This window comes from Erpetoichthys calabaricus, chromosome 18 (genome assembly GCF_900747795.2).
Source record: "Erpetoichthys calabaricus chromosome 18, fErpCal1.3, whole genome shotgun sequence".
NCBI classification, from domain to species: Eukaryota; Metazoa; Chordata; class Cladistia; order Polypteriformes; family Polypteridae; genus Erpetoichthys; species Erpetoichthys calabaricus.
This window is the reverse complement of record NC_041411.2, coordinates 83,307,045-83,327,078: the sequence shown is the minus strand read 5'-3', so window position 1 is coordinate 83,327,078 and position 20,034 is coordinate 83,307,045. Positions and strand designations below refer to the sequence as shown.

Sequence of the window (20,034 nt, the reverse complement as noted above, 5' to 3'; positions counted from 1 at the left end):
CAGAAATAAAAGACAGGTATTGCTTTTACAAAGTCATGCGAGACCAGGCAGTGAGCCGTCATTTAAAACAAGTCAACAGACCTCTAAGCTAGCAGTTGTTGGATTGCTTTTGGCAGGCAAGCATCATGTGCTCGGAGCTCTTAAAATAACGACATGCCACAGGCAGAAGAGGCAGCTAGCAAGCAGCAAAAAGACAGCAAATGATCCAAAGGCATATCCTTAGCGTACGTTCAGCCGCAACACCCTTCACAACACGAGCAGCATTATACGTCTGGGATTAAAGATGTAAACACGCGCAGGGCAGGAAATGAAGAAACAAGTATTGTTTTTACAAAAGGTTTTAAAGTAAAAGTGAAAATAATGCATATGTAACAATTCACAAGAAAATAATCTCTTTAAATTGTAGATTGCCTGCCTAAGGTAAAGTCATCCCTGATGAATGGGGACGTGGGAATGAGGGGTTCTTTCATCGGATTAGCGCAATTTCAGATGTGGAATGGCAAAATGGGGGAGGCAGCTTGATGAATGAGGTCTCCAGGACTTAAAACAAATCCAAATCATATTATGTGATATCATCTAACGTGAAATTCTACTCCGTACTTCTAGAATTTTTATTTTTATATTGTATTGAGGATTTATTCTGTTCTATGTATTGTACTGTACGGCTCAGAATTAAAAGACAATGAGTAAAATGACAAACTAGAACTTCATAAAGACGTTTACAAACATTGACGCTAAACACATGCAGAGCAGGTTAGAGACGATGACACCAGTGAAATTAGAAAGTCTCAAAAAAAAAAAAAAAACCGGCACTATACACATGTGGAGAAAGTTAAAGGATATGAAAGTAGGAAAATTAGAAAATATAAAAAAGAAAGTAAAGATCGCAGTAGCACAAACAAACAAACTGCCTCATTTAACTATGCACCAGTCTAACTTTGCTTTTGCACAATAATTTCTACACTATTGCACCTTAACACTTAATTCTACTTTATTCACATAATTTAGTTATTTATTATGTTCTACTATACTGTTATCTTTCAATCTATGCCTTTTTGTTAATTTAACTGATATTCTTCTAACTTTGCACAGTTTTTGATAAGCAGATCAGGATGCATTTCACTGCGTGTTGTCCTGTATAACTATGCATGTGACAAATAAAGAATCTTGAGAATTTCAAAAACAGAGTTTACCGCACATGCATTTATTGGTTACTTTGTTAGTGTATATATATTTATCTGTCTGCTTATTTAAAAAGCTACATTTACCCCAGGAGTTAAAAACGTTCTGTCCAGCCCTTGTACAAAAACCTAGACAAAAGCTGGGGTATCACCTTGGTAACCCCCTGTACTTTTGGAACTGAGAGAGGAAAATAGCACGACTTTACAGAAGGAGTCCAATGCAGAACTCTACTTACTTTTTTACTTTGTAAAAAAAAAAAATATTAACTGCTGATGATGTCGATCGTTTTGTCTGTGCTGAAATTCCAAACAGAGAAACCTGTCCTGACCTCATTAAAAAGATTCAGCATATTGGGACTCGCAAGATTACAAATATTGTTTTTACAGAAGTTCCGAAATAAAAGTGAAACTAATGAAATAGCAACAATTCAAAGAAAAACAAATCTTAAAAGTGTGTATCCGGAAAACCAAACACAGGGGTTGGCGAGCAAAGCGAGCAGGGGGCAAAGCCCCCTAGTTTTTTTATTAACATTAACAGTCATTATTCTTACTGTCCTTTTATATGCGTCTTAAATGCTCAGTTTTGGAGTTAAACCACTAAAACTTTCTCCCTAATATGTGGTTTATTTTATCAAGGTAATTTCGTTAAGTGCACTACAAATGTATGCTTGGATAAAAGCAACAGAATGTTTCCAATTTTATCAGAAGTACATATTCAGATAAGGCTGTCACCACTTTTGTTCGATCTTGATGGCAATGCCCATATAAAATGATGTGCCACTATTCTCAAAGACAAGAGTGTCTTCCAGTTCCTTCTGAACAAAGTCGATCATCTACATTGATTTACTCAGTAGACATTGCATTCCAAAGCGACAGACTAGAGAGGACGACATATTCGAGTAAACAGTCTGGGGGACTGCTTAGAAACAGGTGTCGCAAGACTTCAGGGAAGGATCCAGGAAGGACAGTTGACGACCACTTTGACACAAAAGAGAACATAAGAGCTAGAACAGAACAAGTAAGTTCTGCATTTATAAAAATTAAAAACATTTAAACAGAAAATTAAAACTAAACTTGAAGACTGAGATTCTACAACTTTACATTCGGTCACCACTTTCTTACAGCTTCAAGTCGTAGACACATAAATCAAACACTCTATGCAGGATAAATGCATTGTACGGGAGGACTTCCAGGCGCATTCCACATTTATCGTGGACAGAGAAAATCACCACTACACTAAATATTGTAATGTATGTATAATTTGTATGTGACAAATACATTTCTGTTTGGACTTTTTTCTTAGAAAAGCCCGAAATGGAATACCCTGAGCGCTAACAAGCCGCACATTTCAGTAAGACTTTTCCAAAGCAGCAAAGAGAATACTGAGAAAGAAATTGATTGGAACAAAATACTGCAGTCAATGCGGCCCTCCAGAATCGAAACTGAACAGCACGGTGTCTCAATTCCAGCAGGTCTCAAACGTACTGCTCCAAAAGCACACCATCATGTTTGTCAAAGGCCGTCGGTCCTTTGTATAAAGCGAGTCCGTCACTTCAGTTATCTAATTCAGTTGTCTTTCCGGGGCAAACCCTCGACTTTGAAATACTTTTAATTGTTGTTACACTTCAGGCAACAAATCTTTGCCACGCTTCCAGGTTAACCCGCTATTTATTTGCGGCAGCTTAAGGTATTAGTAAAGGGGGTCTACAGGCCACACTTACTCAAAATATTTTGAATGTAAACTGTGCTTCCTATCAATCAATTTTGCTCCCCTTTTTACGAATTGTGCCCTTTTTGTACATCCGGAGAGCAATTGCATTTACTTAAATTGCATGTTTCGAACAGCAACTCTGGCCATAAAAGAGTTTTGAAATACATAGTAATGTCATCAAGGCTGCTTACGTTATTATTGAAATAACATTACAAAAAAAATACAAAGACATCTTAATGTAAAGTATATCTGCAATGTAAAAGAAAACGAAATGTGCCTTTTGCAGCAGTGATTTCTTGTACATTCTTACGTAGCACTTTCTGTTTTGAAGAAAAAGGCAATTGTTGTGCACTATAAAGAGACGGAACTTTCATTTTCTCTTACCTGTGTATGACAAGCTTGCACGGGGTAACCGTCTGATTCGAAAGACGACCCGTTTCTAGGACGAGGCCGCGGCTGAGAACAAGAAAACGTGGGTCAGAAAGAAAAAAAAGGCAATTGCAGTGCTCAGGGACTGTAAAGGTCTTCAGCAGGCGCTTCCATGTCTGTTTACCAGATTGAATTCTGGGAGCATTACGTCGAGCTTCTTCTGACGTCACCACGCAGGCGCCGTACTCGTGACAATACACCGCCATTTTGGATCCTCTTTAACAACATTTCTGAAGTGTTTTAGTGAAACTGTAACTGGTACGGCAGACATTTTGTGCGACCTGTGGGAACGCGTCGGATTGGTTGCCATCTTGGCTCTAGTGTTGGGTAATACTACAGTCTAGAAGCTATGAGTCGCCTTAATATATGTGAAACAGTCTTCATTTTGGCTCTTCGCTAGCTTAAGGCAGTGTTGCGTTACGACAGTCGCGTAACTCCCGGGAACGACGCTCGACAGCCAATAGCGACTTTGAGAGTTACTTCTATTGTTTAACACGTTAGGTTATTACATTTCTTAAGTTGAGAGTCTCCGTTGCAGTTGCATATACGCCAGGCGATGGGGGCCGTAACAGATGGTAAGCATATCCACGTTGTGTGGCGCCGAACGAGTAAAACGAGCCGTCGCTCGTCGATTTTATGTGGTTGCAGTGCAGATTGAATGAAGTCTTGTAAACGCGAAAAAAAAAAACAACTAAGGCAGAGTTCTCGAACAGGCCATATTCGTATCGTTACGGAGAAGGGACATGCTAAATTCGCCTTTGTAAGTGGAGGTTGACAAACGTGTCCCGTCCAGGATTTGTGCCCTTCATGGAAATCTTTGCTTTTTCAGGGAGAAAAACGGGTTCAGGAAATTGACGGAGAATGGAGGTTTGTGTGGTCGCGAATGATGCCATCTCTCTTTAAGTCGCGTGGTTTTTAGGCGTTAAGGACTCGAAGCTGCAAGCCGGAGTCATGTACTCCCTAATCTGTGGGTTTGATTCATTTCGTTACGTGAATTTCAAAGGTATGCTTCAGTCAAGGCAAATGAACGTGTCCGACTTTATCAGAAGTTTGTATTCAGGTAAGGCTGTCGCCGTTTCTGTTGCAGTGCCCAGCATAGGAAATGTCGTATAAAATGTGCCGATATTCTCGGAGACATTGCGTCTTCCAGATACATTTGAACAAAGTCTACCATTTACAAGTGTTTACTTAGCAGGCGCTTTATTCCAAAGCGACTTACTAGAGAGGCCGACAAATTCAAGTAAACGTCACACTTAGGAAAAAGGTGTCACGGGACTTGTGCCCTGTGTTGGCTGGGATTGGCTCCAGCAGACCCCCGTGACCCTGTGTTCGGATTCAGCGGGTTGGAAGATGGATGGATGGATGGATGGATGTCACGGGACTTGTGGAAGTCTGGTTGACTACCACTTAGCCACAAAGATAGAATAGAACAAGCATGTTCTCCGTTTATAAAAACGAAAAAACAAAACATTGATTGTAACATACTGTTAAATGTAAAAGTGAAGCTTCATATTCTAAAAGTTTGTTTTCTCAGCCCACCTTTACAGTTGTGTGTCCTATTTGCATCATACATGCTTTGGACATGTCGACTTAGAGTGGCATTCTACATACTGTATGTCAGGGGTCCTCAATCACAGTCCTGGAGGGCTGCAGGTTTTTGCTCCAACCCAACTGCTTAATAAGAAGAAGTTATTACCCAAGTAACAATTCTGCTCCACTTTAGTTGTCTCACTTGTTAAGATTTTGAACCCTTATTGCTTATTTTAGTATTAATCAGCTATTTTCTTGTTTTTTAATTGGTCCTAATTAGCAATAACATGCAAATGACAAAAGAGACCAACATTTCTCCAGTTAGCTTGTTACCATTTACACCTGTGTGTATTTATCATGCCCTATTGGGTTTAATTAAACACTTGGAAGGAAAGTGAAGAGAAAAAAAATGAAGGACTGAGAATTACTCCTCCATTTTAGCCTTTAAATCATTTGGATGATATCCTTAGACAGAGGAAGAAAATCTAGGATATGAGAATTGCCTGACATAGCAGAGTTAAAGAACTAACAAGCCATGAAATTAAATTATTGGCAAGAATTGCTTTCTAATTGAGCAACCGGGTTAGAACAAAAACCTGCAGCCACTGTGGCCCTCCAGGACTGTGATTGAGGACCCCTGCTGTATGTCGTGGACAGAAAAAAAAATCACAGATGCAAGGAAAGTCAAAAAAGGCCTAAGCATCACAGTACAATATAGAAGTAAAGATTAAAAGAAAACATGCAAAATAATTTTTTTTTCTCGTGACCCAATTTTGCCTGTTTTAGTGTCTTCAAGACTTGTTTATTAGGACTGTCAGATCGAGGTTGGTGGTCCCTGGTCTTCCTTGCAGAATCACCACTGACAGTAATAGCAAGGAGGGGGCTCCCCCTTGGAGAATCATAATACCGGAGCAATGTCAGTTGCTTAAACTGCCGACGGTGGCACTTTCGTGAGACCCTTCTCAAACCGTACAAGACCCTTTCCCGTTGAATACAATGTTGAGTCACGATTCTTCACGACCCAAAAGTTGTCAAGCCATAGTTGAAGGAATTATGGATTAGAGACACATGGTAGGATCTGTCCAAGAGGTAGAACACAAACCACAGGAGGGCAAGTTCAGTGATACGAGGGTCAGAAAGGGTGGCAAAGAGGATGTGATGGTTGTCTGTGTCAAAGGCAGAAGACGGATCAAGCAGGATGAGGACCCATGACATGTTGGCTTAGCCAGCTGTAACGTGTTCATGACAGTAAGTAGAGCTGCTTCGGTGGAATGGCCTCTCTTAAAGCCTGGCTAATTTGGATCAAGCAGTCTGTTCTGCAGAAGGAAGGAAGAGACTTACTTAGAGACGGCACAGTCAAGTGTTTTGGATAGAGAGCAGAGGAGAGGGTCTGGATTGTAATTATCTCAAGTAAAGAAACAGAATTTGTCCTCGGTGTAGGTGAACCTTTGTAGTGGTGTTAGATTGGTACTAAAACTTTGATTTTGGTATTGATCCCAGCTTTTGGACCTCGGTACCAGAACGGTTCTGAAGTAAATAACGGGCGCACTACACACCACTTCCCTCTTCATAACATAGAGTGGGTGTCTAAACATGTGCTTGGGGGTTAGTTGTCCCCCAGTGAAGTATCAATAGTGTTGAAGCTATGAATTGGGGGAAGTAGGGCTGTCCCCTTGAAGTCTCGATTGTGTCGAAGCATGTGGTTTCGTGAAGTCTCCGGTACGCCTTAGCTGGCTTTCCCAGGATACTCTGCTGCATGTCAGGGAGATTTTTGAATGGAGGCTGACATTTACTTCTGGTACCAAATATCCTGAATTGTTCTTACATACTGTTTTGGGTTTTTTGGTACTTTTCTGGCACCGCTATACCGTGCAACCCTACTTTGTATACTGTATATGTAAATTTTACATATCTGCATATTGCATGTTGTTTCTCACTTTATGTTGCAAAATTTATATTTTTTTGTGTATGCAGCATTTAATTTTTAGGCTGTATTTGTAATTAATGTATAGTGCACTAGAAGTAACTATTTGATCCCCTGCTGAATTTATAAGTTTGCTCACATACAAAGAAATGAACAGTCTCTAATTCTTATGGTAGTTTCATTTTATTGGTGATGATTCAGAGGTTCACTGGCAATCTTAAGAAGGGCCTGTAGATGTGCCTTCTTGAGCAGGGGGACCTTTTGGGCTCTGCAAGATTTCAATCCATGACGGCGTGGTGTGTTACCAATGGTGTTCTTGGTGACTGTGGTGGTCCCAACTGCCTTCAGATCATTCACGAGTGTGTAGTTTTGGGCTGACCCCTCACCTTTCCCTGATCATCCTCGCCCCACGAGGCCAGATCTCGCATGGAGCTCCAGACCGAGGGCAATTGACGGTCATTTTATATTTCTTTCATTTCCGAATAATCATGCCAACAGTTGTCACCTTCTCACCAAGCTTCTTGTAGCCCATTCCAGCCTTGTCCCTGACGTCCTTTGACCGCTCTTTGTTGTTGCCCACGGTGGTGGAGAGGTTGGAATGGAAGAAATTGATTCTGTGGACAGGTGTGCTTTATACACATCACCAGTTGAGATCAGGAGGATCTGTGACTGATTGATTGAAGTCTGTGGGAGCCAGAATTCTGTCTGGGTTGTAGTGGATCAAATATTTATTTCACCCAATGTCCGTATATACTCGTGTTTAAGTTCTTCTGCAGATAAGTCGAGGCTTGATTTTACCGTATAATTTCCGGTATTTTATATGGTTGGTAGTACAAGTCAAATGTGGAAAACTAACGCTATTGGTCCAAGAGATTATGATATGCTAATGTCCACCTGAGAGAGTCACCACGGAGCACACTGCCATCTTTTGTTTTCTGTGTAATGTGCCTTCGTGATCACAGAGTAATATCTGAACTATTCTGAAGTGACGTTTGCACTGATTTGCGTTTTTTGTATCTCACACCCTTATACACCTTTATCGTAAGAGCATCCCTTATCTACGATGGAGTGTTTGATCAAAAGGAAATATGAAGCTGGTTTTAAATTAAGTCATTGAAGTAGCAAAAGAAATTGGTAACCGCACTGCTGCAGCAAAATTCGATGTGTCTGAGAAACTGATGTGAGATTGGAGAAGGCAAGAAGATGTAAAAAATAAAATAAGTGTTGCATTTTTGAATGGACATGTAAGTCAGGGTCAGATCTTATGATCGATTTTTTTCGGGTTTCAAGACCCGACTTATATGCGAGTTTATACGGTAATAACTTCTGGATTTTTGGTTGACACTCTGTGTCTCTCCATTAAAATGAAACTACCTTAAAAATTAAGAGACTGTTTGTTTGTAAGTGAGCAAACTTACAAGTTCAGCAGGGGATCATACGCATTTCCCTCACTGTAGTAAGAATAAGTTGAATTTGTTTCCTGTTGAGGTAGCACTATGGCTTTTCGCTGCTGCCTCTCGCCTCAATGGACCTGACTGTATGACCACTGACTTGACTTGGAGTTTTCGTGTTCTCTTGTTTAGCCCCATCTCAAAGAGAAGCGATATTATCATATGTTAAGAATGCAGACACATTCTTACATACATGCCACTTTGCCACTTTTTGAATGTACTAAAAAGCCAGAACTTTTAGAGGATGAAGCACAAATACCGCCATGTTGCAGGTGATTAACCCATTTGCTGCTTGCTTGTTCACTGCTGTGTCCGAAGTCCTTACAATAATCACTTAAAATCTTTTATCAAAGTAGTTCACTACCTACCACCACGTGTAGGACATTTTCTCAAACACGTCAGATCTGTGACCACTGGTGGCTTTGCCAGAAGTGAGAGGGGCAGCCCTGGAGATGGCCGCACTAAGCACAGCACCAGAGGGAAGACAAATGTCATGAAAACAATTAAACAAAAAGTGAAAGACTGACGTAACTCTTGTGCACCAAAAAGATTAGATTGTGATGAGCTTATTTCTGGGTTTCATAGAGAAATGATGAAGACATAGTCCACTAACTGTGAGATTTTGCATGTGGTTAAAAAGGAGAAAAAAACCATAGTTGAAATAAATAGCTATGAAGATGTGGCTGTTCAGACATCAGCATCGATGTGTAAAGCAGATTCAAATTTGTATATCTGTTCAGGTGGTTTGTATTTAAATGTCTCCTTTAGCTCAGGCAAATAAAAAAAAATCCATGCTGGTAAATTCCAATGTAAAATATGAAATCCCATCTGTTTGTATTTGTCACTTTATACTGAGCACCATTTTCTATTTTTTTCCTCTCTCAATAGATGAAGTAATCAGGAAAAGGCTGCTTATTGATGGGGACGGAGCAGGGGATGACAGAAGGATTAATGTTCTCATGAAGAGCTTCATCAAATGGTGTAATTCCGGCTCTCAAGAGGAGGGGTAGGTCCTGGAGCCTTTGTTGATTGTACTCAACATTTAAATGTTGGAATTGTTGCAGAATTGAACCCTGTAGTTCTGAAGTACCGGCTGCTCTTTTTATCCTTTTCAGATTGAGGCATATTATAGAAATTGGGACTAGAGACGCATTAAGTGTATAGGAATAAATTAAATTTGTTTCAAACAGAAAATGAAAAACAAAACGTCTCTGATGCCGCTCCATCATCAGTTATGCTCCAAGGTGGATAGTGAAGGAAGAATATGGCATGAGGAAAGGGAAAGAAACAAAACCAGAGGGTGGAAGTTTACAGTACAGTCTGTGTAAAATATGGCCAGCTGAGAAGATGAAACCTGAGATGGCCTCGTACAGCGCCTTCAGAAAGTACTCGGACCCCTTTACTTTTTACACACTTTGCTGTGTTGTGGCTGTGTAGAACTTTGTCATTTCCGGAAATTTGGCTATTTACAGAAGCTCTTTAAATAAATATATACTTGCACACAAACCAGAATGATTAAAAAGAAACAAAACTTCTGACTTGGCATTCATGGTTATAGTGAGGCACTATACAGGTGTATTGCTGTTTGTATAATTGAGCCCCTGTAGCGTTTCTTGACACACTTCTGCCCAATAATTCATTGGTTGAAAGTCCTCGGTGTGTTTGTCACAAAGAGAATGTGCAGGCATTTTTCATAATGGCACTCGGTTTTGTTTTAATACCCTCCTTTGCTACAATCTGTAGGTAGTCCAAAGTATGCACCATAACTGAACCTGCCCTTTCAATTAGTTTGCTGATTCGGTGAGCCCCTCTTGAAATGATGTTCCCGGCCCAGCATACCACACGAGCTGTCACTGAGTTGTAGACGATGTGAAGGATGTCAGTACCTGCATTAAGTCTCCCAAGACTAAAGAGTCTGCTCTGCCCTCTCTCCGCTAGTCCTTCTGTGTTGCAAGACCAGTCCAACTTGTCATTAATGTGGACCCCTAACTACTTGTAGGAGTGCAGCACCTCAACATCCACTCCCTGAACAGTGACTGGAGACACTGACTGGATAGTGCGACAGAAGTCAGTAAGCAGTTCCGTAATTTTGCTGTTTGCTGATGTTACGTTGCAGACAGCTCTCTTTACACCACGAAACAAAGCTCTCCTCCTGACTCCTGTCTTCTGTCTCATCCCCCTTCAATACAACCCATAAGTGCAGGATCACCTGAGAGTTTCTGTAAGTGGCATGAGCTGGTGTGTTCTATCTATCTAATCCTGCCAACTACGCCTATCTATCTATCTATCCATCCATCCAGAGTGAAGATAAAAGGATACAGGGCTGTTCCTTTTGGTGCGCCAATGTTGCTCACATCTATATTAGACAGTAATTTTTTTTTTTTTATTAATAATTATTGTTTTCACATTTGTTTAAAATAAAAAAAAAAAAATCCAGTTTCCTATAAGCAGTGTGTATCTTTTTATTATTTCAGATATACACAATACCAGCGGATGTTAGGAAGTCTGACACAATGTGAATTCTCAATGGGGAAGACACTGCTTGTATATGACATGAACTTGAAGGAAATGGAGAACTATGAAAAAATATACAAAGATATTGGTAAAGAACATAAAGTTCTTAATCTTATTTTTTTCAGATTGACAGTATACTTGTTGTTTTTAAATATTTAATTCATCTTTCTTTATTTTTGTACAGAACACTTTCTTTGATAAGCCTGGGGATTTTACACATTTGTAAATGAAAAATGTAACCTTTAATAGAAGCACAGATATTGTCAATAATATGGATACATTAATGTTTAAAACAAATCTCTTAATAAAGTAAATGAGACGTTTTCCAGATGGTTGCAGCATGTCTGTCCGCTCAGTCACCATTTACCATTAAAGCTCCTTGTACGGTAGGGTCTTGCCACCAGATTGTCCTGTGATTATACAGTGGATATTACAAGTCTACATGCCCCTGTTAAAATGATGGTTTCATTTTTTAAAATCACAAAAGACTAAGACAAGTCATGTCAGAATTTGTTTTGAGCTTTATTGTGAAATTACAACCTGTACAAAGACAGTGAAAGCAAATCAGATATTGTTTATAGTAAAAATCAAAAGTTTACAAAAACCTTTTGGCATAAGCGTGCACTCCACTATTATAATTAATAATGTGACCAATCACATTCAGCCGCATGTTAAATAATTAATAATGTGACCAATCACATTCAGCCACATGTTAAATAGTACTGACGCTGTCCAAACTGTTTTGGTTGAAAAGTGGTCCTCAACCCTGAGGTAGAGAACATGCAATGGTTTAGGAAGTGTCTGGTAATAACAGCCATTAAAGAGTAGCTGAGTAAGCTTAACATCATAAGGACTGGGCAGGGGACACTGATGGGTCAGGGCTACTTGTCACCAGACTGCCCTTCTGAGATACTGGGCTGTTAGAACACCATTGCTGTGTGAAGTACAAGTGTGGAAAGGTGGATGTCCTTAAGCTGTAGAATGTAATACTGTGTGGAGTTTTGATCGCCACCTGAGCCATGAAGAACAAATAAAACAATCTGTTCATCTTGATGAATTTATTTTAAAGCCGTAGCTCACATCCAGTTTAAAGGTTTCTTTTATAATATTAAAAGGTTCATTCAACAGACACACAGGATCACAGATTAAAGTTTCTTAATAGTGAAATTTGATACCACTCCAAACAAAAATATAGCTACATAACAAAAGGTAGTAATTATCTTACTGACAGTATCTTGGATACGTTAGATTAACATTATTAATCCCAAGGGGAAATTTAGATTTTTATTCAATGTATATTTACATTTAAAACTAGACATTAGCTTTAGCATGATTGGTTTTCTTGAACAGCATGTTCTTGTATTTTTTGAACACTGCGCTGTATGTGGTGTCCACAGTGCCAATGATAACTCCATCCGGGGAACACGTGGGACAAACCTGCACAAGAAAATGGACAGAGCTGATGGCAAATACAGCAATAAAAGCCTTAATTATCATTCTGGGTTATCGTTAATTATTTAAAAACCATCTTTAGGGTGGTCCAGATCTAACTATGCAACTTACTGAGAAGATCGTTCCTCCCCCAAACTATGCGACTCTTCAATTCCACCCGGGGGGGTAAATATTAACATTATACAAAGATATTGTCTGTTTTTTTTTTTTTACCTGCATTATTATCAATCTTTAATATTGTTTTTTGTATCAGTATGCTGCTGCTGGAGTATGTGAATTTCCCCTTGGGATTAATAAAGTATCTATCTACTTTTAATTAAATGCAGTAATTGCATAATTAGATCTGGACCACCCTGTAAAGTGGAGACCACAAAAAATGTGGTTACCTGTTCCAGTTTATGTAATGCTGCCTCCAGCAAACTGTGTGGAAAAACAGTCGACTGCAGAGACCGCTTTTGTTTACCCTCAAGTTGTCTGAAAATCGTGATGTTTTGATTGTAGGAATCTCGGACTTACATATTTGATCATTAAAATCAAGGTTTGTCTTCTATATATGTAACAAATAATGTTCTGCATTGTAAACGGTCTTTTATTTCTTTTTTGTTCAATACTCTATAGAGCAAAGTATATCAGCTGCCCATGAAAAAATAGCCGAGTGTAAAAGAGAAATTCTTCAAGCAAAGAGAATACGGAAGAATAGACAGGGTAAGAGCTGCCTGCTTAAAGATTTGATTAGTAATGCTGCATTATGTAGCATTTTTGTAACAGCTTTACAGTATTTTGGTTAGACAGCCATATAGTAAATATCACTGGCTTTAGTATGGAAAAAGTACATGTTTATTTAATTGTTTGAAATTTGCATTTGTCATTTGCATTTCTAAAATAAAAAGTATTAGAGTACAGGAATGCAAAATGTGACATACGTAGATAAGATAGATAATTGTTTCATCTTTAGTCATGACTGGAATGTTCTTATTCATTTTAATGTTTACAGCTTCTTATGTTCTCCTTTCAAAGAAATACATGAACGTTGTTTTGAGTCGTCTGTCCTTCTTCTGCAGTCAGTTGTGCTGAACTGGGAGCCCACCGACACCATTAGGTGCTTCATTAAAAGGGATTGCTCTGCGTTTTTTTCAGTGTGCACAACAGTTTCATGTCTTTTTTTCATAACACGTTACACAAGTTATCCATTTCTTACTGTTCTCTTGTATGTGTTGCATCAGGCTTGCTTTAGTTAGAAATCCTACTCAGCCAATAAGAAATTGGAAAAGTAATGTCTTTGAATGGACAGTTGCTCTAGTGTATGGAAAGAAATAATACAGTTTCTTGACACTTGTTAAGTTATGTATTCTCTTTCATTTTCTAGTGTTAGATCTGTTGGCATACATTACTAAAGTCCTTGTTATCCTATCTGTTACATACTGTAGTGGGGGAGTCTGTGTCTTTCCCTTTTCTGCAGATAAATTTTGAAGTATTTTCTGTAATAGCGAGTTGGACTTGAACACGTTAAACACAAACTGAGAGCGTACAGGAGTGGGCCATTTCTGTTTTTAATACATTTAACTCTTAGATGCTTTTCTTTTGCATGTGTAACTTCATCCTCGCTTCCCTTTGTCCAAACTCATCTTTATTTTCTTCATTCTGTTTCCCACAGAATACGATGCTTTAGCAAAGGTAATTCAGCAGCATCCAGACAGGCACGAGACACTAAAGTAAGTAATGCAGCTTTATTTCCAAATTCTTGATGCGTTTTGGAGACTGTTAACATTGCAGTCACTTATTAAGAATACATCTTTACTGATAGTTTTCCGTGAGCGTTGGATGTTTATATGCATGATCATACTTAAAACCAGTTTTTATAGCATGGGGCCTAATCTTATATATAAATGTCTGTGTGGAAGTGTGTGTGTCTGTCTGTCCGGCCCGAAGTGAGAGGTGGAGTCGTGGTAAGAGCTCCACCTCCGAGGAAACAGAAAACTCGCTTAGCCGCTGATAACGCAAGCGAGGTGAGCACATCAGGAAAACGAAACCACCAAAGAAAGACAAAGTCGCTTTGCTGCTATCATCAGCGAAATGGTATCCCTTTTACTATTCATCCCGCCGCTAATGCACAAGCGAAGTGAGCACATCGGCAAAACAAATCCTCCTAGAGAGAGACACACAGTCGTTCCTTTCAATTACCTGACATCTCTATATTTCAGTTTGTTTTCTGATGATTTCCATAGTTTCTAGGACCCCGGGCTTTTTATTGCACAGGCTTACACAGCTAGTTTTTACATAAAATTCTTCAAATGTTCTTGTGTATATGTTACCGCTAAAGCTCGAAAGCTGTTAATGTGCACATTACCTAGCTAATCTGCAGATTAACTGATTTGCTCCGCTAACGTGCAGAATTAAGAGTTTTCCTCATTTTACCTAGGTAATGTGTACATTAACGGCTTCCGTATCGTTAAAGTTCAAAAGTTTGTTTCTCTCATTTCCTTTCCCTACTCCTTCCCCCTCTCCCTCCACTTTTAGTTTGGTTTCGCCAGCGTCATGTCATCGCCGGTTGTTTTTATTTCTCATAATTTGCGTCGGTTGCCGGTGCGTAGCATAGCTAATTCTGTTTTCAAATTTGTTTCTGCCTGTTAGCACGTGAATTTGTGTCGTGATTTTTTTTAAAGCAGAAAGAATATGGATCAGAAAATACAGCGTGATGAAGCCAAGAAAGGTTTAGAAAAGCAAGCAAAGAAAATGTTAGCAGTTTCTAATGCAGAGCCCCCAAATGTCGATGAAGATGTCACTGTGAGAATTAAAGTACCCAAAGTAGACAGAGCAAAAACTGATGCCCGCTCGATTTTAGCTGTGGTTCTTAGTAAAACAGAGGATGGCTTTTATAAACTTGGTACTAAAACAGGTATTTTAAAACAATTGTATGCAAAATCTGAATTCAGTGTTTGCAAAGAGATTTTTAACGAAAGAAGATGTCCCTGCTGTAGAAATATCTTTATGTCAAACAGCAATAAAACAATCCCTTGGTACTGGGCAGGGTTTCAGAAAATGTGACTGCAAATCTAAATGTACCACAAAGAGACGTGCTTGTCGCAAAAACCAATTGCTATGTAATTCATAGTGTCACCAATCTTTAGATTGCACTAATAAGTAAGCATAATTTTATCATATGTTTTGCAAATTCATTTCCTTAATTTTAATAATATTTTAAACCGTTTGATTCTTTGTATTATAGTTTTTTAATTGATTGATGATTGATTCTATCAACTAATTTGTTGATTGTTTGATTGTATTAACTTGATTCTTTAGATATCGAAAAATAAATAGCATTATGTTAATCTAAGCGTAAAGAAACGTTGCTGTTGTTCCAACAAAGATCTTATTTTCACTTTGAGTGCCTAGTAGGTAATTTGCAGATTATCTAGGTAATTTGAGAAATGAAACCATTTTCGGCACTTTAACGGATCACCCTAGTTAATCTGCACATTACCTAGATAATCTGTAGAATAACTGATTTCTGCACTTTAGCGGTAACATACTTACTGTATATGTAGTGGAAAACTGTGTATATAATATATATTGTAGGTGTGTGTATGTGTGTAGATTGAGTAATTTTTATGGAAAGAAGTGTATAGTGTAAAAGTTTTTTAGTTTGCCTTTTAAATATTATGTCTCGGTGAGAGCTTCTCACGGTAAATGGCAGTTTAATGTCAGTATAATTATAAACTGTACAGCATGCACGTTGCAGTATCTGGTGCCGAGTCCAAGTTTTCTGACCTTCCCGGTAATGCTAAGGGATCAAAAATACAGTCGAATGTTACCAGCACACCTTTAGGTGCAAAACGTTTATAAGTAGCTGCCACATTGGATGTGAAAGGGTCTTGCTGTAGATACCTCCATATATGTAGTGAAAAAGTGTGTGTGACATCTAAATAATGTAGGTGTATAGAATCATTTTTAAGGAAAGGCGTGTAGAGTGTCATGAGGTTTTCATTTTGTTAGTATGCTTTGTAAATAGGATATCTCATTATTATTTGGCAAAAGTGTGTCAAGAAATGTGACGGGGGCTCCTTTATAAAAGTGGCAATGCAACTTTATAGAGTTGGACTGAGACTGCTCCTTTTTAACTTTAGACAAGTCAAACATTTTCTTTCTTTATGTGTTTCATGTGTGTTTGTCATTTGTTTGTTTATAATAATTATGTATGGATTTATTTATTAGACTTCTTTAAAAAGTAGGGCTGAGCAAGTTAGTGTTATTATTGTGTTAATGCATTAATTAATTAATGCCAACAATTATTTGATCGCGCGTTAACACAATTTTTGTTGTTGTTATTATTTTGAAAGCCGCAGTCTCACTAGCGATCAATAGAGATTGGTAATGTTCTTGTTACAGCACTTTTCGATATGCTTTTGCTAGAAGGAAAGTTAGCTTTGTTGATTTGACATGCATGAGTAGAGACGAGCAAACAGCTTCTAAAATGGCATGTGGAGAGACACCAAAGGGAGTGCTGAAAGCAAATTTTTTTTCATATTATCGCTGAATCTGACTCAGATTTATCAGACTCCGATTTTGATGCAAGTGATCTGGGGATGTAGGTCGAAAACGAAAGTGAGGTACTGGCATTAGCTGATCGTGGTGCTGAACACGTTCGTGTAGCTGATGCACCAATGGCAACATTCGCCTTGGAGTACAGACGCTTACGATGACAGGAGGTATAAACCATATTGTCTCTCACAAAGACAGCCAGGAGCCAGCCCACCGTGCATTCCTGCTCGCTGTTGAGCCGCTGCAAACGGGCAGCAACAGACGTTTTATGTTGATTAATGTGTGAAACCGTTGCTTTGTGCGCTTTTCAGAAAACTGAGTTTTTTGGGGAAAATATTCAGCCCTCAAAGAGTTGCTACTGAACATAAGACTGCTTATGCTGCTCCCTGATAAAAGAGAATGTTTCTGCTGGCATCTGTTCAGATAAAAAAGAAAACCGATTTACAAATGTTAACTTGCTGTTGCTCGTGCCTGAAGGTGCCTGTTATAATGTTGTGATCGTGGCTCTGGACTCGGAGGGTGACAAACGAGATAAAACGTTAACGCCCTGTCAGTGGCAAATAGCTTTGGTTTTATATTTGATTTGATTACATTCATGTTTAAGTTGAGATTTGCAAGAAATATTTTAACTGCTACTATGTAAAGGGAATACTGCTGTTAAAATTGTTTTGTGTTTGCAAACCAAATACACACAATACACTACCTTGGAGTTCATTATTGAATTTTGCACATAAAAATGTGATAGGTGGATACATAGATAGATATGGAAGGCACTATATAATAGATTGTTAAATAAATATTCTATCTGTCTATCATCTGGTGCCTTTTATGTCTGTCTATTTATTAATTATATAGTACCTTCCATATCTATCATGCAGTGCCTTTCATGTATGTCTGTCTGTCTGTCATCCTGTGCCTTTCATGTCTGTCTATCTATTTATTATATAGTGCCTTTCACATCTATCTATCTAAATGGTAATACTCTGGAAGAACAATTAATAAAGTCATCTTGAAAAAATGCAAGTGGATTTTTCTTCTTCTTATTTAAAATGTATTTTGTCCTTGCAGACAGCTTGAAGCCCTTGACAAAGAACTGCAGCGCCTCTGCCATATAAAAGAAAGCGTAGAAGAAAAGGTACCCAAGATGTCTACTGTAGCCTGTCTCCCTGTGCCTGATTTATGAAATGTATTTTGAACTTAACAATTTGCTGTTTTCCTGTTGTCTTTATGTACTTAGCTGGAATTGAGAAAGAAACAGTTTCACGTCCTATTGAGCACCATCCATGAACTTCAGCAAACTCTGGAAAGTAAGTATACAAAAGAGAAATTATTCCTTTTATTTTCTCATTTAAAATTAAGAGAAACTTACTGAGATATTTTCAATAAATTATATTGTATGTACATATTTGTGTTATATAATAGATCTTCTAGGAGCATTGTAGCATCGGCTTTAATTAGTTCATCATGACACTGTAGTGAAGGTGAGTAAAGTGAGGTGCCTAACAGACTCAATGGGGATATCACAAGAGGGGTAAAAGGCGACTTTTATCAATTTCAGTAGTTGGTTGGCACGTCAGAATAGTCTGTTAACTCCACTGCAAAAAGCATTAGTAATAAAACTTGTTTTCATTTAGTCAGTCAGTCATTTTCAAATTGTTTAAAAAGATTTTGGACCACAGAGCTTCATTGAGGCTCAGGCCAGATTTAAACTTCATGTGGGGACAAAATTTTGGAAAAGGAAGGAAAGTTTCTGTTCTCTGAACAGGCGGCCTTCCTTTCATTGATGACAGTAGATGTTCTCAATCAAAAAATAGGAAGAGGCATTCCTAGAAATGAAAGCCCACACATTACTAACAATTGAGAAAAAGAACGAAGTTGGTTCTGGTTGAACTTTCTGCCAACATTACAACTTGTGGATGTGAGTTTGTTAAAGCAGCACACAGAACGATACAAGCACAGTGACAACAAGCGTGGGGGGAGAAAGGGAAGGACACCTACAATGTAAGTAAGAGCAGGTACTAGCAAAGTGAAAAGTGTGATGAGGCGAGTCGGCATCAGAGTGCTGTTATATAACACACCAGCTTTCAGAAATTGTAAGACCGATGTTACAGCTTTCACAGAAACTCTCCACATGAACTACAAGCCGTATGGTGGTGGTTGGGGGGGTTGTGTACATACATACGGTAGGTATAGATGTAAAGTGAACCCGTGTTTCTGCACAGTACAACTTCAGTCACCTAACGTGAGGTAGAACTGCAGCTTGAAAAACCACAACAGCAAAAGCAGCAGAAAATAAATAAAGGCCTGGCCGTCATGTATGAGCTGCCATATATCGCTAGAAAGACGCTGCAGATCTTGTAAAGCTGTTTTAAGACCAGGGTTGTGCAGTATACCGGTACTGAGGACAACGCATTTTGAAACTGTATGGGATTTACAGTACCAGAAGTTAACATCTGCTTTCCTCTCCGATCCCTCGACACTTGTATCTCATTTGTGGAAAACGTCTCCTTCGCAGACTTCGTAAAGTGAAAGTACTGTACGTGCTTCAATGCAATGAGACCACCACTACCATCCCCTCTCCCACCCAAAATGTATATTATATTTCGGTATGCTTTTACATTTTTTTTTTTCCCTTTATTTTACAGATGATGAGAAATTTTCAGAAGTTGAGGAGTCCCAAGAAAGCCAAATGGAAACAGAAAGTGGGAAGTGAAAGCAAGCTCACCACGTCACTGTACCTTTTAAATTGTTCAGAAACCTACAGTTGGTAACATTGCTTGTGGTTCAGAAAGTTTTGGGTTTCTGTTAGGTTGTGACTACATTTGGATTTTGTGTAAACTCAGCTTTGAAGAAGGCCGACCCTTATATTTGTATATAGTCCTGTGTGTGTGCTGCGGACAGGTCAAGAGTATAGAAGAGCTGCTGCTCCTGTATTGGTATTCACAGTCCTTTTTGAAATTTTATTGAAATTCCATAGTCCATTAAACCATTTTCAGTGTTTTTCAGGTTTTGTCATATGGTTTCATTTTTTGTTATGTTTTTCAGATTAATCTCCGCTAATTTACCCCTTAAATGTAAATACTTTATGCAAGTGTGGTTTTTTTTTTTGTTTTTTTTTTTACACACGTGGGGTGCAAATCCAGAAAGAGTGAAGACATCAGACATGCAGTGTAAAATGTGAGGTGGGGCGCACGTACAGTTTGTACATGCGACTCTGTGCGTGGCTGCAGCGCTGTGATGTATCACTGACCTTGAAAAGCATCATGGGGTGCTGGGGGTGGGGGGGACTTCATCTAAACTGGC

At 38.7% G+C, this 20,034-nt stretch overlaps 2 protein-coding genes across 4 annotated transcripts in view; one reads left to right on the top strand and one right to left on the bottom strand.

Annotated features, from left to right (window-relative positions):
- LOC114668300 (ataxin-7) overlaps positions 1-3,452 on the bottom strand; it is a 90,264-nt gene extending 86,812 nt beyond the window's left edge. For both annotated transcript variants that reach the window (XM_028823960.2, XM_028823962.2), the window contains exon 1: positions 3,277-3,452. The gene's annotated coding sequence lies outside the window, so the exon portion shown is untranslated. The remainder of the gene's footprint in view (positions 1-3,276) is intronic.
- A 247-nt stretch (positions 3,453-3,699) lies between these two features.
- On the top strand, positions 3,700-19,734 carry thoc7 (THO complex 7). Of its 2 annotated transcripts, none has more exons than XM_028824764.2 (8): positions 3,700-3,896; positions 9,115-9,232; positions 10,701-10,828; positions 12,811-12,897; positions 13,847-13,904; positions 17,800-17,866; positions 17,969-18,038; positions 19,377-19,734. In XM_028824764.2, exons 1-8 carry the CDS (start codon positions 3,878-3,880, stop codon positions 19,442-19,444), a joined length of 615 nt encoding a protein of 204 aa, XP_028680597.1. In that variant the 5' UTR covers positions 3,700-3,877; the 3' UTR covers positions 19,445-19,734. The 2 variants fall into 2 exon arrangements, with proteins under 2 accessions (XP_028680597.1, XP_028680595.1); XM_028824762.2 differs by lacking the exon at positions 3,700-3,896 and adding an exon at positions 4,238-4,381.
- The last annotated feature ends 300 nt before the right edge of the window (positions 19,735-20,034 follow it).

What these genes read in the sequence shown, in the direction of transcription:
- thoc7 (XM_028824762.2), top strand. Translation starts at nt 4,273, where the DNA reads ATGTACTCCCTAATCTGTGGGTTTGATTCATTTCGTTACGTGAATTTC. An exon ending in AAAAATATACAAAGATATTG is followed by an intron (nt 10,829 to 12,810) that starts GTAAAGAACATA and finishes AATACTCTATAG; the next exon opens with AGCAAAGTATATCAGCTGCC. An exon ending in AAGAAAGCGTAGAAGAAAAG is followed by an intron (nt 17,867 to 17,968) that starts GTACCCAAGATG and finishes TTATGTACTTAG; the next exon opens with CTGGAATTGAGAAAGAAACA.